The 27166-nt window shown below is 41.1% G+C and overlaps 1 protein-coding gene across 1 annotated transcript in view; it reads right to left on the reverse strand.

Annotated features, from left to right (window-relative positions):
• The window catches only part of EPRS1 (glutamyl-prolyl-tRNA synthetase 1), a 327712-nt gene that overhangs the window by 257494 nt on the left and 43052 nt on the right, over positions 1-27166 (reverse strand). Inside the window, exons 6-9 of the mRNA XM_053712775.1 lie at positions 22408-22502; positions 15636-15762; positions 10250-10442; positions 8683-8854 (exon numbers count right to left, since the gene is read on the reverse strand). Of these exons, the coding sequence (XP_053568750.1) occupies positions 8683-8854; positions 10250-10442; positions 15636-15762; positions 22408-22502 (587 nt within the window). The remainder of the gene's footprint in view (positions 1-8682; positions 8855-10249; positions 10443-15635; positions 15763-22407; positions 22503-27166) is intronic.

Here is a 27166-nt window from a genome sequence, read left to right on the forward strand (position 1 = left end):
ATTTGTAAAATTTGGAAAAAGTATGAAGCGAAGACCAAGTTGCAGCCTTGCAAATCTGTTCAACAGAGGCCTCATTCTTGAAGGCCCAAGTGGAAGCCACAGCTCTAGTAGAATGAGCTGTAATTCTTTCAGGAGGCTGCTGTCCAGCAGTCTCATAAGCTAAACGAATTATGCTACGAAGCCAAAAAGAAAGAGAGGTAGCGGAAGCTTTTTGACCTCTCCTCTGCCCAGAGTAAATGACAAACAGAGAAGACGTTTGTCGAAATTCCTTAGTTGCCTGTAAGTAAAATTTTAGAGCACGGACTACATCCAGGTTGTGCAGTAGACGTTCCTTCTTTGAAGAAGGATATGGGCATAAAGAAGGAACAACAATCTCTTGATTGATATTCCTGTTAGTAACTACCTTAGGTAAGAACCCAGGTTTAGTACGCAGGACTACCTTATCCGAATGAAAAATCAAATAAGGAGAATCACAATGTAAGGCTGATAATTCAGAGACTCTTCGAGCCGAGGAAATAGCCATTAAAAATAGAACTTTCCAAGATAACAACTTTATATCAATGGAATGAAGGGGTTCAAACGGAACGCCCTGAAAAACATTAAGAACAAGGTTTAGACTCCATGGTGGAGCAACAGTTTTAAACACAGGCTTAATCCTGGTCAAAGCCTGACAAAAAGCCTGGACGTCAGGAACTTCTGACAGACGTTTGTGTAACAGAATGGACAGAGCTGAGATCTGTCCCTTTAATGAACTAGCAGATAAACCCTTTTCTAAACCTTCTTGTAGAAAAGACAATATCCTAGGAATCCTAACCTTACTCCAAGAGTAACCTTTGGATTCACACCAATATAGGTATTTACGCCATATCTTATGGTAAATCTTTCTGGTAACAGGTTTCCTAGCCTGTATTAAGGTATCAATAACCGACTCAGAAAACCCACGTCTTGATAAAATCAAGCGTTCAATTTCCAAGCAGTCAGCTTCAGAGAAGTTAGATTTTGATGTTTGAAGGGACCCTGTATCAGAAGGTCCTGTTTCAGAGGTAGAGACCAAGGTGGACAGGATGACATGTCCACCAGGTCTGCATACCAAGTCCTGCGTGGCCACGCAGGTGCTATTAGAATCACTGATGCTCTCTCTTGTTTGATTCTGGCAATCAATCGCGGAAGCAACGGGAAGGGTGGAAACACGTAAGCCATCCTGAAGTCCCAAGGTGCTGTCAGAGCATCTATCAGGACTGCTCCTGGATCCCTGGATCTGGACCCGTAACGAGGAAGCTTGGCGTTCTGTCGAGACGCCATGAGATCTATCTCTGGTTTGCCCCAACGTCGAAGTATTTGGGCAAAGACCTCCGGATGAAGTTCCCACTCCCCCGGATGAAAAGTCTGACGACTTAAGAAATCCGCCTCCCAGTTCTCCACTCCCGGGATGTGGATTGCTGACAGGTGGCAAGAGTGAGACTCTGCCCAGAGAATTATCTTTGATACTTCCATCATAGCTAGGGAGCTTCTTGTCCCTCCCTGATGGTTGATGTAAGCTACAGTCGTGATGTTGTCCGACTGAAACCTGATGAACCCCCGAGTTGTCAACTGGGGCCAAGCCAGGAGGGCATTGAGAACTGCTCTCAATTCCAGAATGTTTATTGGCAGGAGACTCTCCTCCTGACTCCATTGTCCCTGAGCCTTCAGAGAATTCCAGACGGCACCCCAACCTAGAAGGCTGGCGTCTGTTGTTACAATTGTCCAGTCTGGTCTGCTGAATGGCATCCCCCTGGACAGATGTGGCCGAGAAAGCCACCATAGAAGAGAATTTCTGGTCTCTTGATCCAGATTCAGAGAAGGGGATAAGTCTGAGTAATCCCCATTCCACTGACTTAGCATGCACAGTTGCAGTGGTCTGAGGTGTAAGCGTGCAAAGGGTACTATGTCCATTGCCGCTACCATTAAGCCGATTCCCTCCATGCATTGAGCCACTGACGGGTGTTGAATGGAATGAAGGGTGCGGCAAGCACTTTGAAGTCTTGTTAGCCTGTCCTCTGTCAGGTAAATCTTCATTTCTACAGAATCTATAAGAGTCCCCAGGAAGGGAACTCTTGAGAGTGGAACGAGTGAACTTTTCTTTTCGTTCACCTTCCATCCATGTGAACTTAGAAATGCCAGCACTAACTCTGTATGAGACTTGGCAGTTTGAAAGCTTGAAGCTTGTATCAGAATGTCGTCTAGGTATGGAGCTACCGAGATTCCCCGCGGTCTTAGTACCGCCAGAAGAGCACCCAGAACCTTTGTGAAGATTCTTGGAGCTGTAGCCAATCCGAATGGAAGAGCCACAAACTGGTAATGCCTGTCTAGAAAGGCAAACCTTAGGTACCGATAATGATCTTTGTGAATCGGTATGTGAAGGTAAGTATCTTTTAAATCTACAGTGGTCATGTACTGACCCTCTTGGATCATAGGTAAAATTGTCCGAATAGTCTCCATCTTGAACGATGGAACTCTTAGGAATTTGTTTAGGATCTTTAAGTCCAGGATTGGTCTGAAAGTTCCCTCTTTTGTGGGAACCACAAACAGATTTGAGTAAAACACCTGTCCCTGTTCCGATCGTGGAACTGGATGGATTACTCCCATTAACAAGAGCTCTTGTACGCAGCGTAGAAACGCCTCTTTCTTTGTCTGGATTGTTGACAATCTTGACAGATGAAATCTCTCTCTTGGAGGAGAGTATTTGAAGTCCAGAAGGTATCCCTGAGATATTATCTCTAGCGCCCAGGGATCCTGAACATCTCTTGCCCAAGCCTGGGCGAAGAGAGAAAGTCTGCCCCCCACTAGATCCGATCCCGGATCGGGGGCCCTCAATTCATGCTGTCTTAGGGGCAGCAGCAGGTTTCCTAGTCTGCTTGCCCTTGTTCCAGGACTGGTTAGGTTTCCAGCCTTGTCTGTAGCGAGCAACAGCTCCTTCCTGTTTTGGTGCAGAGGAAGTTGATGCTGCTCCAGCTTTGAAATTACGAAAGGAACGAAAATTAGACTGTCTAGTCTTGGCTTTGGCTTTGTCCTGAGGCAGGGCATGGCCTTTACCTCCTGTAATGTCAGCGATAATCTCTTTCAACCCGGGCCCGAATAAGGTCTGCCCTTTGAAAGGTATATTAAGCAATTTAGACTTAGAAGTAACATCAGCTGACCAGGATTTTAGCCACAGCGCCCTGCGTGCCTGAATGGCGAATCCTGAATTCTTCGCTGTAAGTTTAGTAAGATGTACTACGGCCTCCGAAATGAATGAATTAGCTAGTTTAAGGACTCTAAGCCTGTCCGTAATGTCGTCCAGAGTAGCTGAACCAATGTTCTCTTCCAGAGACTCAATCCAGAATGCCGCTGCAGCCGTGATCGGCGCAATGCATGCAAGGGGTTGCAATATAAAACCTTGTTGAACAAACATTTTCTTAAGGTAACCCTCTAACTTTTTATCCATTGGATCTGAAAAAGCACAGCTATCCTCCACCGGGATAGTGGTACGCTTAGCTAAGGTAGAAACTGCTCCCTCCACCTTAGGGACCGTTTGCCATAAGTCCCTTGTGGTGGCGTCTATTGGAAACATTTTTCTAAATATCGGAGGGGGTGAGAACGGCACACCGGGTCTATCCCACTCCTTAGTAACAATTTCAGTAAGTCTCTTAGGTATAGGAAAAACCTCAGTACTCGTCGGTACCGCAAAATATTTATCCAACCTACACATTTTCTCTGGTATTGCAACTGTGTTACAATCATTCAGAGCCGCTAACACCTCCCCTAGTAATACACGGAGGTTTTCCAGTTTAAATTTAAAGTTTGAAATATCTGAATCCAGTCTGTTTGGATCAGAACCGTCACCCACAGAATGAAGTTCTCCGTCCTCATGTTCTGCCACCTGTGACGCAGTGTCTGCCATGGCCCTAATATTATCAGCGCACTCTGTTCTCACCCCAGAGTGATCACGCTTACCTCTTAGTTCTGGTAATTTAGCCAAAACCTCAGTCATAACAGTAGCCATATCCTGTAATGTGATTTGTAATGGCCGCCCAGATGTACTCGGCGCTACAATATCACGCACCTCCCTCTGAGCGGGAGATGTAGGTACTGACACGTGAGGCGAGTTAGTCGGCATAACTCTCCCCTCGTTGTTTGGTGAAATTTGTTCAATTTGTACAGATTGACTTTTATTTAAAGTAGCATCAATACAGTTAGTACATAAATTTCTATTGGGCTCCACTTTGGCATTGCAACAAATGACACAGGTATCATCCTCTGAATCAGACATGTTTAACACACTAGCAAATAAACTTGTAACTTGGAAATACAATTCAATTAGAATAATATTAAAACGTACTGTGCCTTTAAGAAGCACAGAAGATCTATGACAGTTGAAAATTAATAAATTGAAACAGTTATAGCCTCAATCCTTGTAAACAACACAACTTTAGCAAAGGTTTAATCCCATTAGCAAAGATAACAAATTCTGAAAGCAGGAAACAAATTACAGAATAAACGTTTTTTATCTCAGTCAAACTATAATTCTCACAGCTCTGCTGAGAGAAATTACCTCCCTCAAAATAAGTTTTGATTGAAGATATAAAACTAAGTATAATCACCATAGTCCTCTCACACATCCTATCTAGTCGTTGGGTGCAAGAGAATGACTGGGAGTGACGTAGAGGGGAGGAGCTATATGCAGCTCTGCTGGGTGAATCCTCTTGCACTTCCTGTTGGGGAGGAGTAATATCCCAGAAGTAATGATGACCCGTGGACTGATCACACTTAACAGAAGAAACAAAATTTATGCTTACCTGATAAAATCTTTTCTTTTGAAAGGAGGATGGTCACTAGTCCTCCATAACATATGGTATATATTTCCCGCCACTAGGAGGAGGTAAAGAAACCATACAAGAGCATAAAATCCCTCCCACCTCTCTAACTTAACGTATAGCCAAGCAGATAATAGGAAACATATCGGTAGGAAAGACAAAGCAGGGTCTGCAGAGGTGTCAGAGCCTGTGGACTGGCTTTATTCCGAGAAAAAAAAAATCAGGTAAGCATAAATTGTTTTCTTTCGTAAAATGATGATGGTCCACAGTACTCCATAACATATGGGATTAACACCCAAACAGATGATCTATCTTATGAAAAGGGTGGGACAGTTTTTCTGACAGTTCCTATTTAGCTGACACTGCAGCCTGACTTTCTTGCCAAAAGCTGCTTGCGTAGAAGCAAAAACATCAAAGCGACATTTGGAAAAAGTATTAGGAGAAGACCATGTGGCAGCTCTGCAAATCAGCTCCAAAAGATACATCATTTCTAAAATCCCATTATATTGCAATTGCTCTTGTAGAACAAGCTGTGATACGCTTAGGAGGCGACTTTCCCGCCACTAAGTAAGCCTTATGAATCACTTGTTTAAGCCAACGCTACCTTAGTAGCTTTTTGCCCTTTACAAGTCCCAGAATAGTGAACAAACAAGCTAAAAGTTTGTCTGAAATTTTTAGCAGTTTGGAGACAGAACTTCAAGGCTCTGACTATAACAATATTATGTAACAGTCGCTCCTTAGGGTAAGCCAGATCTGGACACAAAGGAACAAAAATGTATTGATTGATATTTTCCGTAGAAACTACCTTAGGGGGGAAATAAAATCTTATTTGGTACGAAGTACAGCCTTATCCTTGTGAATAATTAAAAATAGAGAATCACAAGACAAGGCTGACAAATCAGAAACTCTCCTTGCTGAAGAGATTGCGAATAGGAAAAGTACTTTCCAAGACAATAGTTTGATGTCAATAGAATGCTTTGGTTCAAAGGGAGAACCTTGTAATACGGAAATAGATTAAAATTTCAGGGTGAAGAAATAGGTTCTACAAATGTTCTAATTCAAACTAACGCCTGGACAAAAGTCTGAACATCAGGAAGTTTAGCCAACTTCCTATGAAAAAGATAAAAGCAGAAATTTGACCTTTTAGCGAACTAGAGGACAAACCCTTGTCAAGGCCATCATGTAAAAACTGAAGGATTCTAGGAATCCTAAAGGAATACCAAGAGAACCTTTTGGAAGAGCATAACTCAAAATAGGCCTTCAAAATCTTGTGTTAAAAATCTTGTCTTCCAGACTTTCTGGCCTGTATCAAAGTTTCAACAACTGAATCTGAGAAACCTCTAGGTCTCAAAACAGCCGTTCAACCTCCACACCAGGATTTGAGATCCTGGTGGAAGAGAGGACCTTGAGACAATGGGTCTTGTCTCAGAGGATGAATCCATGGAGGAGATGAGGACATCAGCACCAGTGCACTAGATCTCCATGACTCCTTTTTGAACTGAGCAATGATTCTTGGAAAAAGAACAAACTGAGGAAACAGGTATGCTAGATGAAACTCCCATAGACATACAAAAGGCCTCTTATGTAAACCTTTGGATCTTTTGATCTTGCACAATACCTTGTAAGTTTGTGATTTAAGTGAGAGGCCATCATGACTATGTCTGGTAGGCCCCATTTGATCCCTAATCAATCAAATTTATCCTTATAGAGAGAGACCCCTCTCCTGGATGGATCGACTGACGGCTGGGTTAACTCGCCTCCCCATCAGTTCACACCTGGAATGTGAATTGCTTATAGGCAGCATAGATTCCTCACTGTCCACTACATAATCTGCAATATGTCCTGCATGGCCAGTGGACTGCGGGTACCTCCTTGATAATTTATGTAGGCCACCGCCGTGATATTGTCTGACTGGAAACAAATAAACCTTTCATACATCAAGAGGGGCCATGAGTGAAGAGCCCGAAGAAGAGCTCGAAGTTCCAGAATGTTGATTGGTAACCTCTCCGCTGACCAGACTCCTTGCGCTCTTCGAGAATTCCAGACCGCTCCCAAGCCTGAAAGACTAAAGTCCATTATCACAATAGCCCATGATAGACAAAGGAAGGATGCCCCAAGGGTCAAAGAAGGACTTTGTGTCCACCCAGAAAGTTTGTCTGATGGATAAAATCAGAGCAATCTGTTACTCCAAGAGTAGATAATTCTTCGACCACTTATTCAGCATAGATCATTAAATAGGGGTCTCAAGTAGAGACGGGCAAAAGGAACCGCTTCTGAAGCAGCTACCATAAGATCCACCACCTCGATGCACAAGCCCTCTGAAGGTTTATTTTGCGCAAGGACTAAATCTATTATGACTCCTAGAAATGATACCCTTGTAGCAGGCTATAATGAGCTTTTGGAACATTGATTTTTCTAGCCGTGGTCTTGTAAAAAAGACAGAAGCTTGCGAGTACGAATGATCGCTAGTGACAGGGCTGCTTGCACTAGTATGTCTTCCAAATACAGTGCAATTGAAATGCCCTGAGCTCTGATCACAGCTAATAATGCCTTTGTAAAGATACGCGGAGCTGTAGCCAGACCAAAAATGGAAAAACGGCAAACTGGTAGTGTTTATCCAGACATGTAAACCTCAGGAACCGATCGTGATCCTTGTGGCTAAGTATGCGTAGGTATGCATCCTTAAGGTCTATAGTAGCCATGAACTGAGCCTGTTGAATTAAGGGTATAACTGTACAGATTGTCAGTCCCTTCCTTTTTTGGGATAATGAACAGATCGAAGTAAAACCTTTGACCCTGTTGAGACACAGGTACTGGGATAATTACTCCCATATCCTCTAATTTCTAAACACATTGGGGCCGATGCCCCTTGTTTCCGGCGAGCCTTCAGGCTTGCCGGAAACAGAAGTTATAAAGCAGCGGTCTAAAGAACGCTGCTCCATAACTTGTCCGCCTGCTCTGAGGCCGCAGACAGAAATCAACCCGATCAAATACGATCGGGTTGATTGACACCCCCTGCTAGCGAATCTGCAGGGGTCAGCATTGCACCAGCAGTTCAAAAGAACTGCTGGTGCAATGATAATTGCCAACAGCGTATGCTGTCGGCATTTATCGATGTGTGGCGGACATGATACGCTACATCGTATCATGTCCACTCGCACATTAATAAATATACCCCATTGTATAAAGGCAGCTGAATGCTAATTCCCAGCAACTCTGGGTCTCACATTAGTTTAAGCTCCCAAATTTAAATCTAAAAGGAAGTAGCTGGAACACCTTTATTCTCCAACTTCTCCTACGATGCCAAAAACAAAACTAAGTGAGAAGTTGGAGGAATTTTAAGGTCTTGTATGGGTTCTAGTGGCGGGGATATATACCCTATATGTTATGGAGGACTGTGGATCATCATCATTTTACAAAATAAATGTTCATTGTATGGTGCAGAGATAACAAAATTTGACTTATAAGATAAGGATGTCTGATCTCTCTGAAAACTTAGACTATTTTGATGGGTTGTGGTTTCAAAGAGCAAATCCAGCTACTTCATTTACAAAAAGAAACCTAAAAGGGTAATTTCTCATTTTATATTCTGCAGCTGGTATAACAAGTTATTAGGAAAACATTAAGTGGAAATCATTTTTACAGTACACCGTTCTTTTAAACATTTTAGAAGTGTTTACTATCCATTTAAATGGAATACAATGTGATAGAATATAGGAAGCTTATGCAAATAGATTATTTGGTTTGCTGAGAGTTCTGTCAGCAGACAAACTCAAAGTGATATACGTTAGCTTTTCAATCAGTAACGTTCTATATAAACCTGTAAATTAATAAATTGTGCATCACTTACACGTATTTGCTTCCTGTCCTTGGATGTGGCTGTTTCTTGCAACGGAACAAGGTAGGATCTCGCATGCAGCCATTGTTGGAGTTCATGTCAATTTTGGCTCTAAGGCAGCATGTCTGACCATATGTCGTACCTTTCTTCATTTCTTCCCACATTTGCTGGTTTTTCTCTACAGCTTATAAAAAAAAAGTAGCAGTAGTTACAAATTTATCAAAACCCTGAAAAACCTTCTGCTTGCTCAAATTAAAGAGTTACTGGACAAAGAATTATCATTATGCTCACAAGCAAAATATTCACAAGTTAAGTACATGTCTCACTTATTAGCAAGGCAGAATAATCTACACACATTCTTTTTTTTTTTTTTGGTAGGCAAGATTGGTTCGGTCATATAAACCTTCCTAAGTTTGAAAGGAAAAGAAGCGGGTATTTAATAACGCCTATTGGCTTACCTCCACACGTGATCACCTATTACAACATAGAGCCCGTAACCGATAGGTTACACAACTCGAGACTGAACAGGGGAATCACTACTACCTCCCACTACAAGGAAGAGTCCAGAGTGAGTAAGGAAGTGTGCTTTGCCGGACCAGGGAGAGAGATAGCCATCGAGTAAGGTAGGATTCAAACCTTATATTAGAACATGGTTACAAGGTATTTAGAGGGTGAGCATATGAAGCTCCACTATACCACTCTGTATAGAAAAAACGCTTTAACAGAGACTGCCTTACTGATCGTATGTACTGTGATCAAGTCATATCTTTGGTTGGATTTAGAAATATCACTAATATTACAGAGGAATATAAGAGTGTGGCTAACAGACCCATAAGCAATAGCTACTTTGGGACTTTTCACGGATCCATAACAAAGAACTTGCTAGGTTACAGCATTCCTGAACATTTGGTGGTATATTGTGAACAATATTCATAGGTGTTATGCTTTTGACTATATTGTTTTAAACATCTTTTTAAAGTGACCGGTCACATAATAGCTATTGCACTATACACTTTTAGTTTTGTTAATAAATATATACATTTTATAATATATATTAGAGTTTGTTTTTTTATATATTTAGTACTATATTTGTCTGCAGCTTTTAGCTCTTTTCTAGTTTATTTATCTATTTCTTGTTTTCTGTATTTGAGCTATAGGGGTTAGCTTTTCTTTTTCTAGAAGAGTTGTCGGACAATAGGTTTGCGCAAAGGTAACCTCCAACTTTTTAAGACTGGCTCTGGCACCACCTCAGACACAATTACTGGGTACATTTTTGTACTAGGAAAAACTTTGTGATTGTTAAACTGGTTTGCACTCAGTTTCATTGCACTTTGATTTATACCCACATATCTAGCTGTATAAATTAATATACTGGCTGAATTTGACGGTTTATAAATTATACATGTTAAAGTTTAGATTTTCTGTAAAATGTAGGTGAAAGCTTTAGAACTGATTTTGCTGCTAGAAGCTTTATTGGGCTTGTCCTTTTTGAAGGTTTACATTTAAAAAAAAAAACAAAAAAAAAACAGTTTTACTGCTTTAATAATGTGGCTGTACATAGTTACTCAAATGCACTTACAGTTTTTCCTGTGTTTGGACTCTATTCTCTGCTCACGCTCAGCCTTCATTTGCTCGGCAGGGGTATCATCCACATATGCTTTTCCCTCCTGAATTAGTTTCTCTGCATATTTAATTATTGTTTCAAAGTGGTCAGAGGTGTATGTGAATTGATCAGGTTTGATATGTAAAAGCGAAACATCTTCAAGAATAACCTGCAGGAAAAACATTTTTATTATAATTTTTTCAGCAAATTTCAGTATATTGAATATTTTTTTACACAGCAGAGCTCGGTCTACTTTTCACAGACAAAATTAAAAAAATACAAACATGTAGGGCTTACATTTTTTTTCACATTGGTTAACAAAAAATAAAAAAATGAATCAGAGCATGCAATTTTGAGCATCTTTCTAATTTACTCCTATTATCAATTTTTCTTTGTTCTCTTGGTATCTTTATTTAAAAAAAGCAAGAATGTAACCTTAATAGCAGGATCATTTTTGGTTCAGCACCTGGGTAACGCTTGCTGATTGGTGGCAACATTTACAGATGCCTTGGCAACACTGTCTAAACATTTTCAGCATTGATATTATGGATGATGGATATTTGCACAAACAAATATAAAAACAATGAATTAACAGCAAACAGCAAATTAGAGTGTACGTTTAGCAATCGAGCGTGTGTAACATAACTGGCAGTTTGTGCAATACGGCGCATACACAGACAGGGTATGTTGTATGATGAATTTATAACCACTGAGCTGCAACTATCGAGGCACCATTGCACATAAATTTGTCAGTTCCCCAGCGGGGGGCATAGAAGTCAGTCAGCATGTGGGATACTACAGTTCCTGAAATTCACATTACTGTGCGCCTTGTACTCCACGCATGTGTGACAAGCAGCAGCGTGCGGCACAAACTACTGGGAAAAGGAAACTCCACTATCTGGCCATGACACAATTTTATGTTACATTTTAAAAAGTAATCACTGCATTACACGTCACTTCGCTGTACCTAACCTAGTAATGACTGCAGTGTAGCAATATTATTTACCATTATCCTGCCGGAGATTTAGCTTTGACATTCAGGAATACCCCACGGTTATTCATTTCTCGCTTACTAGCTCCCAGCCAATCAGTGGCATTGCTTTTCAAGATATCCCAGCCCACCCAGTGAACGCCTGTATTTTAGTGGAGCGCAGTTACTATCGGATTACGTTATCTGCAGAGTTAACAAGGTGTTGAGACATATGTTTAGGGCCGCAGTCTCATTTTATTATTGCAGTAATATTAAAATGAGACTGCAGCCCAAGACCTATACGTTTCAACACCTTGTTAACTCTCTCGGTCTGTGACTCGCTGACCGGGTCCTGTGCACTGCTAGCCCGCAGCAAGACTAAAAGTGGGGAAAATCTACCTGCCCGGATCTGCATGTCCTGGGCGTCGGGCGATATAAATTGGGCACCCCTATAGAAGGTTGTTCCCAGCTCTTCAGTTACCCAATTAACCATGCACAACACCTTTAAAAGCATCCCAAGCCGCCTTCTCATAACCCTTGAAGACTCGCCCAAAGTTTTCATCCTTAATAAGTTCACAAATTTGCGGACCAACAAAGATTTTTTCTTTAACTTTAGCGTCACTCAGCAGTGGAAATTTTCCTATAAGGTACTTAAAAGCTTCTCCATCCTTGTTCATCCCCTTTACAAAGTTCTTCATAAACACAATTCCTTGACATCCTAGCTTTTAACATAAAGCATAACCACAAAACTGAAAACGATGAAAGGAACAACACTCTAACCTTCACTTCATGCAAGCTATACACATACAATAAACAAAACAAGGCCTACAGTGACTGATCATTCTTGTACTCAGGTTTGCCAGGATCCTAACTAGGCCGCTAGGAGCACCACGCCCTTTACACTATACCCGTACCCTGCATCATAATAAATGGGCTACATCTCTAAACCAAGAGATAACAGGTTTAAATCTCGTATTCGTTTTTCGCATGCGGAAATCAATTAGAAGTATTCTCAAGTCAGAAACATATTCATTGTTGAGCAGTGCAATTTGTACAACAAGCATAGAAAATATGTGTTAGCTCATTTTAGCTTAATATTGACTAACATTTTAGCCGGGTGGTGTACCCATTAAATAGGTCCTAGAGAGAACATAGCATAAGAAAAAGTACCACTCCAGGACACACCGCAGCTAATGACTGGGGGGTATGCAATGGGAACGGAAAGGCTTGCAGCCTCTGAGTGGGACTTTACCAATGTGTTTAACCCCATTACACAGACATGTACATTCATATATTTCGGGCTGATCCAAATGCTGAAGATGGCGGCCACAGCAATTTTCGGAGCCAGATTTATTCTTGTGAAAGTGCAACACACTAATATCTGGATTTGCACAGATAAATGTGTGTTGCCCTTTCAAAATAATAAATCCGGCTCCGGAAATTGCCAAATGCAGCTTGCGGCCACCATCTTCAGCATGCAAAACAGATAAATGCACATGTCTATTAGAACGGCACATTAAAAAAAATGTAGAAAATTAAGTGGCCAAGTTTCCTTTTTTTTTTTTTATATATATATTTTTTTTAAAGTACTGTAAGTGAAAGGAAAACCAAATCTGAAGCTGTGATTGCATCAGAAAACTGGAACAATAACAAAACACATGTAGAGTAAAATTCATGTGGTTATGATAGATTTAGTAGCCAGAATAATCAAATAGATTATTTCATCTTGAAAATAGTTATATATATATATATGTATATGTAAGGATATTAAATATTCTGCAGTGACATACTAAAAACAGTGCACATTAAAACGAACATGACAATCAGATCTGACTTTAGAAAAATAAAAGATTTAATAGACATATGGATAACAGCTTCTATTTGAAAATGGTTTTTCATCTAAGTAACTGACAAGAAACTTGCAGATTGTAATACAGAATGTTTAAATTATGCATATTAAAAAAAAACAAAAAAACATAAAACTTTGTAATATACTTTTATTTTGCCCCCTTTAGTGCGTTCCAAATGGCCAATTTTACCTCCTGGAGTGTATTTAATGATTTTGCAATCAGCTTCTTTACCTTTATTTTATTTGATATTTTTCCTGTAGAAACCACCACCTATATATAAACAAATCTATTCTCTGCATAAAAGCGATGTAAACAGGAGACAATACCCCCAGTAGAGGTAGAAAAGAAAAAAAAGACACTTGTTTTGTATTTGAAACAGTTGGTTGTCCTCATTGAACCACCATCCCTAATTAGCATTTCAATATCTAATATTAGGCTGAGTGTTGACACATTTTTAACCTTAGCATGTCTGCTTTACCTGTAGACTCAGCCCACTTTTGTGAGCATTTTCTTGACAACAAGTGATGTTTGTAATGGACAAATACAGCTACTGCAAATACAAAAATAAACACGAAGGAACACATTTTATAAGTTTATGTCTGAAAATTGTGGGCTTTTCACCTCTGGAAAAGCACACTGCAGACTCCAAGCCTAGCAAACAAAGGCAATCAAACTCCTGGGGTGATAACTAGCCATAGAACAAGCTATTACTCTATGGTTTGTTCCCTGGTTTAAGTGCTTCTACCTTTTTGTGTATGCAAATTATGACCCTTGGGAAAGTCTCCCTAAGGGGAATGCAGGGAACCAGCCGTAGACCTGTTGCAATTGTGAATAGAGGGATATGGCTGCACCTCTCTGACAAATCACACACTAGGCCAAAAAACACGTCTTGGCTTTGCCATATCTCTTCTTCAGAGAGGGATTGCCTGTTTTTTTCGGGGCTAGTCAGGACTGGACTGATATACTGCAGGACAGTGGTTCCCTGTGAAAGGTACATGCTGAACAAAAATAGGCTGCTCATAGGGTGGTAACAAGCCACAGAACAATCTATTATGCTATTGTATGTTCCCCGTTTTGAGCACGTCTCTTGTTTGGCGTGATCATAAACAAACATTGCAACGCAAAATCAAATCATTTCAGCTCACTCCACAGAAAGCAAACAGTAGCTATTGCAACTTAAAGGGACATAAAACAACTTAAAGGGACACTGAACCCAATTTTTTTTTCTTTTGTGATTCAGATAGAGCATGACATTTTAAGCAACTTTCTAATTTACTCCTATTACCAAATTTTCTTCATTCTCTTGATATCTTTATTTGAAATGCAAGAATGTTTTGAAAGTTTAGATGCCGGCCCATTTTTTGTAAACAACCTGAGTTGTCCTTGCTGATTGGTAGATAAATTCATCCACCAATAAAAAAGTGCTGTCTAGAGTTCTGAACCAAAAAAACCCATTAGATGCCATGCGTTTTCAAATAAAGATAGCAAGAGAATGAAGAAAAATGTATAATAGGAGTAAATTAGAAAGTTGCTTAAAATTGCATGCTCTATCTAAATCATGAAATAAAAAATGTGGGTTCAGTGTCCCTTTAATGAAAGTATATTGCAAAGTAGTTTCATTATGCATAACTAAACATTTTATATAAAAATATTTTATTTTGCCCCCTTTTCATGTAGTTTAGCTCTAATTGCAAATTTTCTAATTCTCAAAAATTAAAAAGCACCCTGCTGACTTCTCACGGCTAATCCTGCTATATATCTGAGCCTAATTGGAATTAGCTGATAGCAACTGCAAAACAATGTACTTTACTAACAATGACTGAGGCCTTGTTGTCTGCAGTCTAAACCTCAGATTGGCTCCTCCAATCCAAATAAGGCAAAAGCAAACCATTGCTCTTTATAAACAACTGCTGTAAAAGGATTTTCATTTTTAAACATTTAGACTAATACTTTAGGCTGATATGTTATTTTTCTGCAACAGAACAAAAAGGTTTTGTAATTACAAGGTGTTTACAATCAATTTAAAAAAAAAATAGGTTTTCCGTACTTTCACATCTCATTACATAGTTTAATGTACCCCTTTATAGCAGGGGTGCCAACTCCAATAATTCAAGGTCACAAATAGGCAGGAATTTCTGGCTCTCCATACAGTAGTCCAGATTAAATAACCAAAGTCATTAGCCCTGTAGTCAATAAAAGATCTTTAAATTTAGACCTGTTTGCAGACTTCAGTGAATGAAGCTGAAACACGTTTTTACAGGGACAATATTTATATAGAGCTGCGCTCGACAAACCCAGGAGCCAGGGAGCCACTGCCTCTTAGAATTGTACCCCTGGCTCCTAACTTTTTGGGTTATTCTCCATATGTATCTATTTAGAAATACCACTGTCTGGCACCTAAAAGTTTTTCTGGCTCCTAAATATTCTTACTGGCTCCTAAATTTGAAACAGATTTGTCGACCCCTGATATAGGGTTTAAATTAATAGCAAACAATAGACAATAAAACGGTCATGCAAAACAAATTGATCTTTATGCATTTACCTTCTCAAAATCTTCCTTCTCCTTTTCAGGGTTAGTGTCATCAAACCTCATGATTAATTTCCCTTTGAAGTTGACCTGGTAATGTTGGTTGAGCAGTGCGGCTTTGGCATGTCCAATGTGTAGGTAGCTAGAAAAAAAAAAAAAAGACAGCACAGTTAATGCCCATGTTTCTTACTACAGTGTGATGTTTACATCAAATCTTGTGGCTGATACAAGAGTAACAATTTTCGGTTGCTCATGCAATACATTGTACAGAAGTAAAAAACATAATTTATGCTTACCTGATAAATTCCTTTCTTCTGTAGTGTGATCAGTCCACGGGTCATCATTACTTCTGGGATATTACTCCTCCCCAACAGGAAGTGCAAGAGGATTCACCCAGCAGAGCTGCATATAGCTCCTCCCCTCTACGTCACTCCCAGTCATTCGACCAAGGACCAACGAGAAAGGAAAAGCCAAGGGTGAAGTGGTGACTGGAGTATAAATTAAAAAATATTTACCTGCCTTAAAAATAGGGCGGGCCGTGGACTGATCACACTACAGAAGAAAGGAATTTATCAGGTAAGCATAAATTATGTTTTCTTCTGTTAAGTGTGATCAGTCCACGGGTCATCATTACTTCTGGGATACCAATACCAAAGCAAAAGTACACGGATGACGGGAGGGATAGGCAGGCTCTTTATACAGAAGGAACCACTGCCTGAAGAACCTTTCTCCCAAAAATAGCCTCCGATGAAGCAAAAGTGTCAAATTTGTAAAATTTGGAAAAAGTATGAAGCGAAGACCAAGTTGCAGCCTTGCAAATCTGTTCAACAGAGGCCTCATTCTTGAAGGCCCAAGTGGAAGCCACAGCTCTAGTAGAATGAGCTGTAATTCTTTCAGGAGGCTGCTGTCCAGCAGTCTCATAAGCTAAACGAATTATGCTACGAAGCCAAAAAGAAAGAGAGGTAGCGGAAGCTTTTTGACCTCTCCTCTGCCCAGAGTAAATGACAAACAGAGAAGACGTTTGTCGAAATTCCTTAGTTGCCTGTAAGTAAAATTTTAGAGCACGGACTACATCCAGGTTGTGCAGTAGACGTTCCTTCTTTGAAGAAGGATTTGGGCATAAAGAAGGAACAACAATCTCTTGATTGATATTCCTGTTAGTAACTACCTTAGGTAAGAACCCAGGTTTAGTACGCAGGACTACCTTATCCGAATGAAAAATCAAATAAGGAGAATCACAATGTAAGGCTGATAATTCAGAGACTCTTCGAGCCGAGGAAATAGCCATTAAAAATAGAACTTTCCAAGATAACAACTTTATATCAATGGAATGAAGGGGTTCAAACGGAACGCCCTGTAAAACATTAAGAACAAGGTTTAAACTCCATGGTGGAGCAACAGTTTTAAACACAGGCTTAATCCTGATCAAAGCCTGACAAAAAGCCTGGACGTCAGGAACTTCTGACAGACGTTTGTGTAACAGAATGGACAGAGCTGAGATCTGTCCCTTTAATGAACTAGCAGATAAACCCTTTTCTAAACCTTCTTGTAGAAAAGACAATATCCTAGGAATCCTAACCTTACTCCAAGAGTAACCTTTGGATTCACACCAATATAGGTATTTACGCCATATCTTATGGTAAATCTTTCTGGTAACAGGTTTCCTAGCCTGTATTAAGGTATCAATAACTGACTCAGAAAATTAGACTGTCTAGTCTTGGCTTTGGCTTTGTCCTGAGGCAGGGCATGGCCTTTACCTCCTGTAATGTCAGCGATAATCTCTTTCAACCCGGGCCCGAATAAGGTCTGCCCTTTGAAAGGTATATTAAGCAATTTAGACTTAGAAGTAACATCAGCTGACCAGGATTTTAGCCACAGCGCCCTGCGTGCCTGAATGGCGAATCCTGAATTCTTCGCCGTAAGTTTAGTAAGATGTACTACGGCCTCCGAAATGAATGAATTAGCTAGTTTAACCCCTTAACGACCGAGGACGTGCAGGGTACGTCCTCAAAAAAAAGGCAGTTAATGCCTGAGAACGTACCCTGCACGTCCTCGGTGTGGAAAGCAGCTGGAAGCGATCCTGCTCGCTTCCAGCTGCTTTCCGGTTATTGCAGTGATGCCTCGATATGGAGGCATCCTGCAATAACCCCCCTTGGCCATCCGATGCAGAGAGAGCCACTCTGTGGCCCTCTCTGCACCGGACATCGGTGGCCGGTATCGTTGGTGGGTGGGAGCAAGTCTGGGAGGCGGGTGGGCGGCCATCGATGTACCCAGTGGAGTGGAGGGGGGCGGGATCGGGGGGCGGGAGGGGCGGGAGCGCGCACGGGAGCGCGCGCGTGCACGGGGGGGCGGCGGGCGGGCGCCTGCACGGGGCGGGAGCGGGAGGGAACCGCTACACTACAGAAAAATCAAGTTTAAAAAGTACTTGAATTAAAGTGTAAATAACAGCTAATTGATGTGGAAGGGGTGGGGGGTTGATCTTGGGGGGGGGGGGGAAGCTACACTGCAGAAAAGGGTTTTTATTTTAAAAAAAAGGCACATTATTCACTAAACTGGGTACTGGCAGACAGCTGCCAGTACCCAAGATGGCGCCCATTAAGGCAGAGGGGGAGGGTTAGAGAGCTCTTTGGTGGGGGATCAGTAAGGCTGGGGGCTAAGGGGGGATCCTACACAGCAGCATATGTAAATATGCTTAAAAAAAAAAAAAAAAAAAACCCAAATATAGCTTTTATTTTAGTACTGGCAGAGTTTCTGCCAGTACTTAAGATGGCGGGGACAATTGGGGGGTGGGGGAGGGAAGAGAGCTGTTTGGGAGAGATCAGGGGGTCTCATGTTTCAGGTGGGAGGCTGAGCTCTACACTAAAGCTAAAATTAACACTGCAAGCTCCCTACAAGCTACATAATTAACCCCTTCACTGCTAGCCATAATACACGTGTGAAATGCAGCGGCATTTGGCGGCCTTCTAATTACCAAAAAGCAACGCCAAAGCCATATATGTCTGCTATTTCTGAACAAAGGGGATCCCAGAGAAGCATTTACAACCATTTGTGCCATAATTGCACAAGCTGTTTGTAAATGATTTCAGTGAGAAACCTAAAATTGTGAAAAATTTAATGTTTTTTTTAATTTGATCGCATTTGGCGGTGAAATGGTGGCATGAAATATACCAAAATGGGCCTAGATCAATACTTGGGGTTGTCTACTACACTACACTAAATCTAAAATTAACCCTAGAAGCTCCCTACATGCTCCATAATTAACCCCTTCACTGCTGGGCATAATATACGTGTAGTGCGCAGTGGCATTTAGCAGCCTTCTAATTACTAAAAAGCAACGCCAAAGCCATATATGTCTGCTATTTCTGAACAAAGGGGATCCCAGAGAAGAATTTACAACCATTTAAGCCATAATTGCACAAGCTGTTTGTAAATAATTTCAGTGAGAAACATAAAGTTTGTGAAAAAATTTGTAAAAAAGTGAACGATTTTTTGTATTTAATCGCATTTGGCGGTGAAATGGTGGCATGAAATATACCAAAATGGGCCTAGATCAATACTTTGGGATGTCTACTAAAAAAAATTATATACATGTCAATGGATATTCAGAGATTCCTGAAAGATATTAGTGTTCTAATGTAACTAGCGCTAATTTTGAAAAATAATGGTTTGGAAATAGCAAAGTGCAACTTGTATTTATGGCCCTATAACTTACAAAAAAAGCAAAGAAGATGTAAACATTGGGTATTTCTAAACTCAGGACAAAATTTAGAAACTATTTAGCACGGGTGTTTTTTGGTGGTTGTAGATGTGTAACAGATTTTGGGGGTCAAAGTTAGAAAAAGTGTGTTTTTTTTCAATTTTTTCCTCATATTTTATAATTTTTTTTATAGTAAATTATAAGATATGATGAAAATAATGGTATCTTTAGAAAGTCCATTTAATGGCGAGAAAAACGGTATATAATATGTGTGGGTACAGTAAATGAGTAAGATGAAAATTACAGCTAAACACAAACACCGCAAAAATGTAAAAATAGCCTTGGTCCCAAACGGACAGAAAATGGAAAAGTGCTGTGGTCATTAAGGGGTTAAGGACTCTAAGCCTGTCCGTAATGTCGTCCAGAGTAGCTGAACCAATGTTCTCTTCCAGAGACTCAATCCAGAATGCCGCTGCAGCCGTGATCGGCGCAATGCATGCAAGGGGTTGCAATATAAAACCTTGTTGAACAAACATTTTCTTAAGGTAACCCTCTAACTTTTTATCCATTGGATCTGAAAAAGCACAGCTATCCTCCACCGGGATAGTGGTACGCTTAGCTAAGGTAGAAACTGCTCCCTCCACCTTAGGGACCGTTTGCCATAAGTCCCTTGTGGTGGCGTCTATTGGAAACATTTTTCTAAATATCGGAGGGGGTGAGAACGGCACACCGGGTCTATCCCACTCCTTAGTAACAATTTCAGTAAGTCTCTTAGGTATAGGAAAAACCTCAGTACTCGTCGGTACCGCAAAATATTTATCCAACCTACACATTTTCTCTGGTATTGCAACTGTGTTACAATCATTCAGAGCCGCTAACACCTCCCCTAGTAATACACGGAGGTTTTCCAGTTTAAATTTAAAATTTGAAATATCTGAATCCAGTCTGTTTGGATCAGAACCGTCACCCACAGAATGAAGTTCTCCGTCCTCATGTTCTGCCACCTGTGACGCAGTGTCTGACATGGCCCTAATATTATCAGCGCACTCTGTTCTCACCCCAGAGTGATCACGCTTACCTCTTAGTTCTGGTAATTTAGCCAAAACCTCAGTCATAACAGTAGCCATATCCTGTAATGTGATTTGTAATGGCCGCCCAGATGTACTCGGCGCTACAATATCACGCACCTCCCTCTGAGCGGGAGATGTAGGTACTGACACGTGAGGCGAGTTAGTCGGCATAACTCTCCCCTCGTTGTTTGGTGAAATTTGTTCAATTTGTACAGATTGACTTTTATTTAAAGTAGCATCAATACAGTTAGTACATAAATTTCTATTGGGCTCCACTTTGGCATTGCAACAAATGACACAGGTATCATCCTCTGAATCAGACATGTTTAACACACTAGCAAATAAACTTGCAACTTGAAAATACAATTCAATTAGAATAATATTAAAACGTACTGTGCCTTTAAGAAGCACAGAAGATCTATGACAGTTGAAAATTAATAAATTGAAACAGTTATAGCCTCAATCCTTGTAAACAACCCAACTTTAGCAAAGGTTTAATCCCATTAGCAAAGATAACAAATTCTGAAAGCAGGAAACAAATTACAGAATAAACGTTTTTTATCTCAGTCAAACTACAATTCTCACAGCTCTGCTGAGAGAAATTACCTCCCTCAAAATAAGTTTTGAAGACCCCTGAGCTCTGTAGAGATGAACCGGATCATGCAGGGAATACAATGAGTTGCTGACTGAAATATTTGATGCGTAGTAAAAGCGCCAAAAAACGGCCCCTCCCCCTCACACACAGCAGTGAGGGAGAACAGAAACTGTCAGAAAACAGATTAAGCAACTGCCAAGTGGAAAAATAGTGCCCAAACATTTATTCACTCAGTACCTCAGTAAATGAAAACGATTTTACATTCCAGCAAAAACGTTAAACATAATCTCTAGTTATTAAACAGCTTTATGTATTTCTTACAGTGTAATTCTAGTGAAGTACCATTCCCCAGAATACTGAAGTGTAAAGTATACATACATGACATTATATCGGTATGGCAGGATTTTCTCATCAATTCCATTATCAGAAAATAAAAACTGCTACATACCTCTATGCAGATCTGCCCGCTGTCCCCTGATCTGAAGTTTACCTCTCCTCAGATGGCCGAGAAACAGCAATATGATCTTAACTACTCCGGCTAAAATCATAACAAAAACTCTGGAAGATTCTTCTTCAAACTCTGCCAGAGAGATAACAACACACTCCGGTGCTATTTTAAAATAACAAACTCTTGATTGAAGATAAAAACTAAGTATAATCACCATAGTCCTCTCACACATCCTATCTAGTCGTTGGGTGCAAGAGAATGACTGGGAGTGACGTAGAGGGGAGGAGCTATATGCAGCTCTGCTGGGTGAATCCTCTTGCACTTCCTGTTGGGGAGGAGTAATATCCCAGAAGTAATGATGACCCGTGGACTGATCACACTTAACAGAAGAAATCACAGTGTTGTCAAATCACTGAAATATTGTTCAAAAACATGACAAAAATTAAATAAGTGCATTTCCGTTTTTAATAGAAGTATTTTTTGCTATATTTCTGTACTTTTTAACAAGCATATGTTGATATGATTTGTGTGCCCAGTGCTTGTGCATTGAAACAACACCTGGTGGTGGCTGGCATCATACAAATTAAATCATTGCTGACAAAATACATACCACTGCCAGCTATCTGAGCAGGCACAGTGCTTAAGAGCAGGTGCACTAGGTACGAGCAGCATATGTACATATGCTCCTGAAACAGTAATAACTTACTACAGGCATTTTTGCAAGATAAGGGAACACCGATTCTCAGCAGCTGCAAAATGGAAAGACAGTGAAGACCCTAGTGAATACCAGTGAGGCTGTGAACAGAACAATGACTCCTGAATCTACTACCCTTCAGCTTGTTCTTGAATTAAGACCTGGGTTAGGCAGGATACACAATTACTGAATGTAAACAGGTTCTGTCTTTAGTTTATGCTTTAAACATTTAAACTTTAATTCTAATTTATACACTGAATGTCATGGACAACTTGGTACTCACCCGCTGGCTTCTGGTGGGAATCTCACCACCACCTTCCCCATTTCTGCACCTGGAAGTTCAACAAACTTGCCAACATCTTGTTTCTTTTCAGGGGCCTTTAAGCAAAAAAATAATAATAAAAAAAGAAATGAGTAACAAACTACGTATAGGTGAAGGAATCCGTTGCAAACAGAAAAACTGCCGTTATCAGACAGGATGTTCCATGATGATGACTGGAATAGGACCATAAAAATATAATTAGGTGCACAATCACTCTCTTGCTTATAAGTGGACCTAGTGTCACAGTCTAGTTGCACATAAAAAAAGCCTCGGTAGTTATTAAAAAAATACTGAAAATACTGAACCAATTTTTTTCTTTTAGGATTCAGATAGAGCATGCAATTTTAAGCAACTTTCTAATTTACTCCTATTAATTTTTCTTTGTTCTCTTGGAATCTTTATTTAAAAAAAAAAGCAGGAATGTAAACTTACGAGCCGGCCCATTTTTAGTTCAGCACCCTGGGTAGCCCTTGCTTATTGGTGGGTTCCTTTTGTTTTGTTTTTATTTTATATGTATATATTACCATGACTTTGTAATTACAGGCTGTGCTAGTCATAATTTGCATACCTCTAGCTCATTGCATATTTTATCAACTTTATGTCTGCCATTATGTTAAGTTAGTTTAAGCAGCTCTGGCCCATATATCTGTCTATTTAATGGTTTTATTTCACCCCTTGTATACCTCAGTCTTATCTCTGTAATATTTTGATGTTTTGTCTCTGCATGAATGACCCTTAGCTCGAATGTCCACAAATGCACCCTCCCACTCCTTTAAAACACTTTTGCTGGCCCATCATTAACCTAATATATCTCTCACAGAAAATACAAAGATTTATACACTCAGCTGTTTCAACTGCCCTCTGCTAACTTACAACAGGTAGCCTTCTGGAAAAAAGCTTCCCTCCCACCCCAAGCTCATTTATTCATTTATAGATAGTCTCCCACACAACTTTCACTCTCCTGAAATGACAGGTGCAAACACTGATCAGCACATCCTTCCATTCCCTTAACCCTATAGAATACACAGTACTTTTGTAATATTATGTTTTTGTTCCCTTATGCAATTGTTACAGTAATTCTGTGTCTTATGTTTTTAACTGGTTCCCAATTTTGTAAAAATGCTCAATATATTCATATTCCTTTTTGCTGCCTCTTGTCTCTATAACAAACTACACTATTCAATTACTCTTTCTCCCTCTCCACCTGCACTGTTCATTAGCCCATCTCTCTTAAACTCACTTTACTTTTGTACTCATGAACTTTACCTATTCCTAAACACTCTCTCTCCCCCCCTGTAGCTCATCTCAAAAGCAGTCTCACTACTGCAAATCTGTATCTCATCTCATGTCACTCTCCCTCCTGCTTCTATTTACTGCTGGTGAAATCTCCCCTAATCCTGGTCCCCAACCACTGACAAGCCGTGCACATTCATGCGTACCATCCCATAGACTCAGAAAACAAAACTCTGCACACCTTACTCACATTCCTCTTGCATCAAAAGCCACTATCCCTTTCACTTGTGCACTCTGGAACTCTCGCTCCATTTGCAACAAGCTCACTTCTATACATGACCTCTTCATCTCCCGCTCCCTCAACCTTCTGGCCCTAACAGAAACCTGGCTCTCTCCCCTAGACACAGCATCCACTGCTGCTCTGTCACATGGGGGTCTCCACTTCAGCCACACTCCTAGGTCTGGTAATAGACAAGGAGGTGGTGTAGGTATTTTACGTTCCTCTCGTTGCACCTTTCAACAAATGCATTCCATCTCTTCCCTCACTTTTCCCTCATTCGAAACCCACATGATTCGCTAATTCTCCCCTCTCTCTGTACGTGTTGCAGTCATATACCGACCCCCTGGCTCCTCAACTCAATTTCTAGATCACTTGGCTGCCTGGCTACCTTATTTCCTTTCCTCAGACACCCCTGCCCTCATTCTTGGCGACTTCAACATCCCCCTTAACAATCCCACTGCCTCATCTGCTAAACAACTTCTGCAACTCACTTCCTCTTTCGGTCTGTCACAATGGACTGATTCTCCCACTCACAAAGATGGTCACTTTCTTGACCTGATCTTTAGTTATCGATGCACTCTCTCAAACTCCCCTTTTCCTCTTTCTGACCACCATCTCCTCACTTGCATCATATCATCCCTTCCTACAACTCTCCCTTCTACTCCTCACACCAAACTTCACAGAAGCATTATGTCTTTAGATCAGCAACAACTTGCTAATTCCTTTAAACCGCTTCTCTCATCCTTCTCCTCCTTTTCCTGCCCTGAACAATCTATCTGCCACTATAATTCCACCCTTATATCCGTCCTTGACAATCTCGCCCCTCTTACCATTGCTCGGAAATCCTCAGCCCTGACATACTCCTCTGACACGGTACCTAGACACAGTACCTACACAGATGTTCCCGTACTGCTGAACGGCACTGGAGAAAATCACGGAGTTCAGCCGATTTTCTTCATTACAAATTCATCTTGAACTCCTACTATTCTGCCCTTAATCTCCACAAGCAACACTACTTCTCTACTCTCATCTCTAATCTTTCTTCAAACCCAAAATGTCTGTTCTCCACTTTCAATACTCTCCTCCGCCCTCCCCCACTTCCTAAAACAACTTCTCTGTCAGCTCAAGACTTTGCCAGTCACTTCACTAACAAAATTGACTCCATCAGAAATGAAATAAGCTCTCAACATAATTCCATTCTCCCCCCCCCCCCTCAAATGCTCTCACTCAACCACAACCCTCATAACCTGAAACTTGGTTCATTCTCCCCTGTTACTGAGGAAGAAGTTTCGGCACTCATACTGCGCTCTCACCTCACAACCTGTCCCCTTGACCCTATCCCCTCACAGCTACTCCCCTCCCTCTCTGCTACCCTTACCCCTATACTAACACACATTTTCAACCTCTACCTCAGCACTGGTACATTTCCCTCATCGATGAAACATGCACTGGTCACACCTATCCTCAAAAAACCTTCCCTTGATCTTCCCCATCCAACTACCGCCCTATTTCCCTCCTCCCTCTTGCCTCAAAGCTTCTCGAAAAACTAGTATATGCACGCCTATCCCATTTCCTTACGTTAAACTCCCTTCTTGACCCACTGCAATCTGGACTTCGTACCTATCACTCCACAGAGACAGCTATTGTTAAGGTCACCAACGACCTACTTACAGCAAAATCAAAAGGCCACTTCTCTCTGCTTATTCTCCTTGATCCGTCTGCAGCCTTTGACACTGTCGACCACCCTCTTTTGCTCCAAACCCTCCAAATCCTTTGGCATCTGTGACACAGCCCTTTCGTGGCTCTCTTCCTACCTGTCAAGCCGTACCTTTAGTGTAGCCTTCTCTGGGGCCTCCTCTGCCCCGTCACTATTTTCTGTCGGAGTACCACAAGGCTCTGTCCTCGGTCCCCTTCTCAATCTATACGTCATCACTAGGTTCCCTAATTAAGTCCCACGGTTTCCAATATCATTTGTATGCCGATGACACCCAAATCTACTTCTCTGCACCAGACCTATCTCCTTCCTTGCTAACCCGTGTCACTAACTGTCTTTCTCACATCTCTTCCTGGATGTCCTCTCACTACCTCAAGCTAAATCTCTCCAAAACTGAGCTCCTCATTTTCCCCCCTTCTTCCAAAATCTCCACCCCCAATATCTCTATAACTGTCGACAACTCCATCATTACCCCTACTCCGCATGCCCGATATCTCTGGGTCACATTTGACTCAGATCTTTCCTTCACTCCTCCCATTCAGTCCTTGGCTAAAGCCTGCCGCTTCCACCTTAAAAACCATCTCCAAAATTAGACACTTCCTTACACAAGACACAACTAAGATTGTAATCCACTCTCTCATTCTTTTCCACCTTGATTACTGCAACTCTGTCCTATCTGGTCTCCCCACCTGCCGCCTAGCTCCTTTACAATCCATAATGAATGCCTCTGCCAGACTCATCTTCCTTACACGTCGCTCTTCATCTGCTGCTCCTCTCTGCCAATCCCTTCACTGGCTTCCTCTTGCCTCTAGGATCAAACACAAAATTCTCACTGACATACAAAGCCCTCAACTGCACTGCTACCCCTATATCTCAGACCTTGTCTCCAGATACTCACTCTCCCTCCCGTCCCCTTCGCTCTGCTCATGACCTCCTACTCTCCTCCTCTCTGGTTACCTCATCGCACTCCCGTTTACAGAACTTCTCCAGATTGGCTCCCATCTTGTGGAACTCTCTGCCTCGCCCCACAAGACTCTCCGCTAATTTTGAAAGCTTCAAGCGCTCCCTAAAGACTCTACTGTTCAGGGATGCATACAACCTATGCTAACCTTACTTTATACCAGTTCCACTCCTCCATTGCTATCCCCTGAACCCCCTTAAGTCCAGCTGTTTGTAGATCGCCTTCTTAAGAGCTGATTACAACAGTGCAACTCTTGGCAGGGCCCTCTACCCATTTAATCCCTATAATTGTTTTGTTGTACTTCCCTCTGTTTACAGCGCTGCGGAATCTGTTGGCGCTCTACAAATAACCGATAATAATAATAATACCTAGGTGCTGAGCCAAAGATGGGCCAGCATGTAAGTTTACATTCCTGCTTTTTCAAATAAAGATACCAAGGAGAACGGAAAAAAATTGATTTAGGAGTAAATTAGAAAGTTGCTTAAAATTGCATGCTCTAACTGAATCATGAAAGAATTGAGTTCAGTATCCC

This window comes from Bombina bombina, chromosome 4 (genome assembly GCF_027579735.1).
Source record: "Bombina bombina isolate aBomBom1 chromosome 4, aBomBom1.pri, whole genome shotgun sequence".
NCBI lineage: Eukaryota > Metazoa > Chordata > Amphibia > Anura > Bombinatoridae > Bombina > Bombina bombina.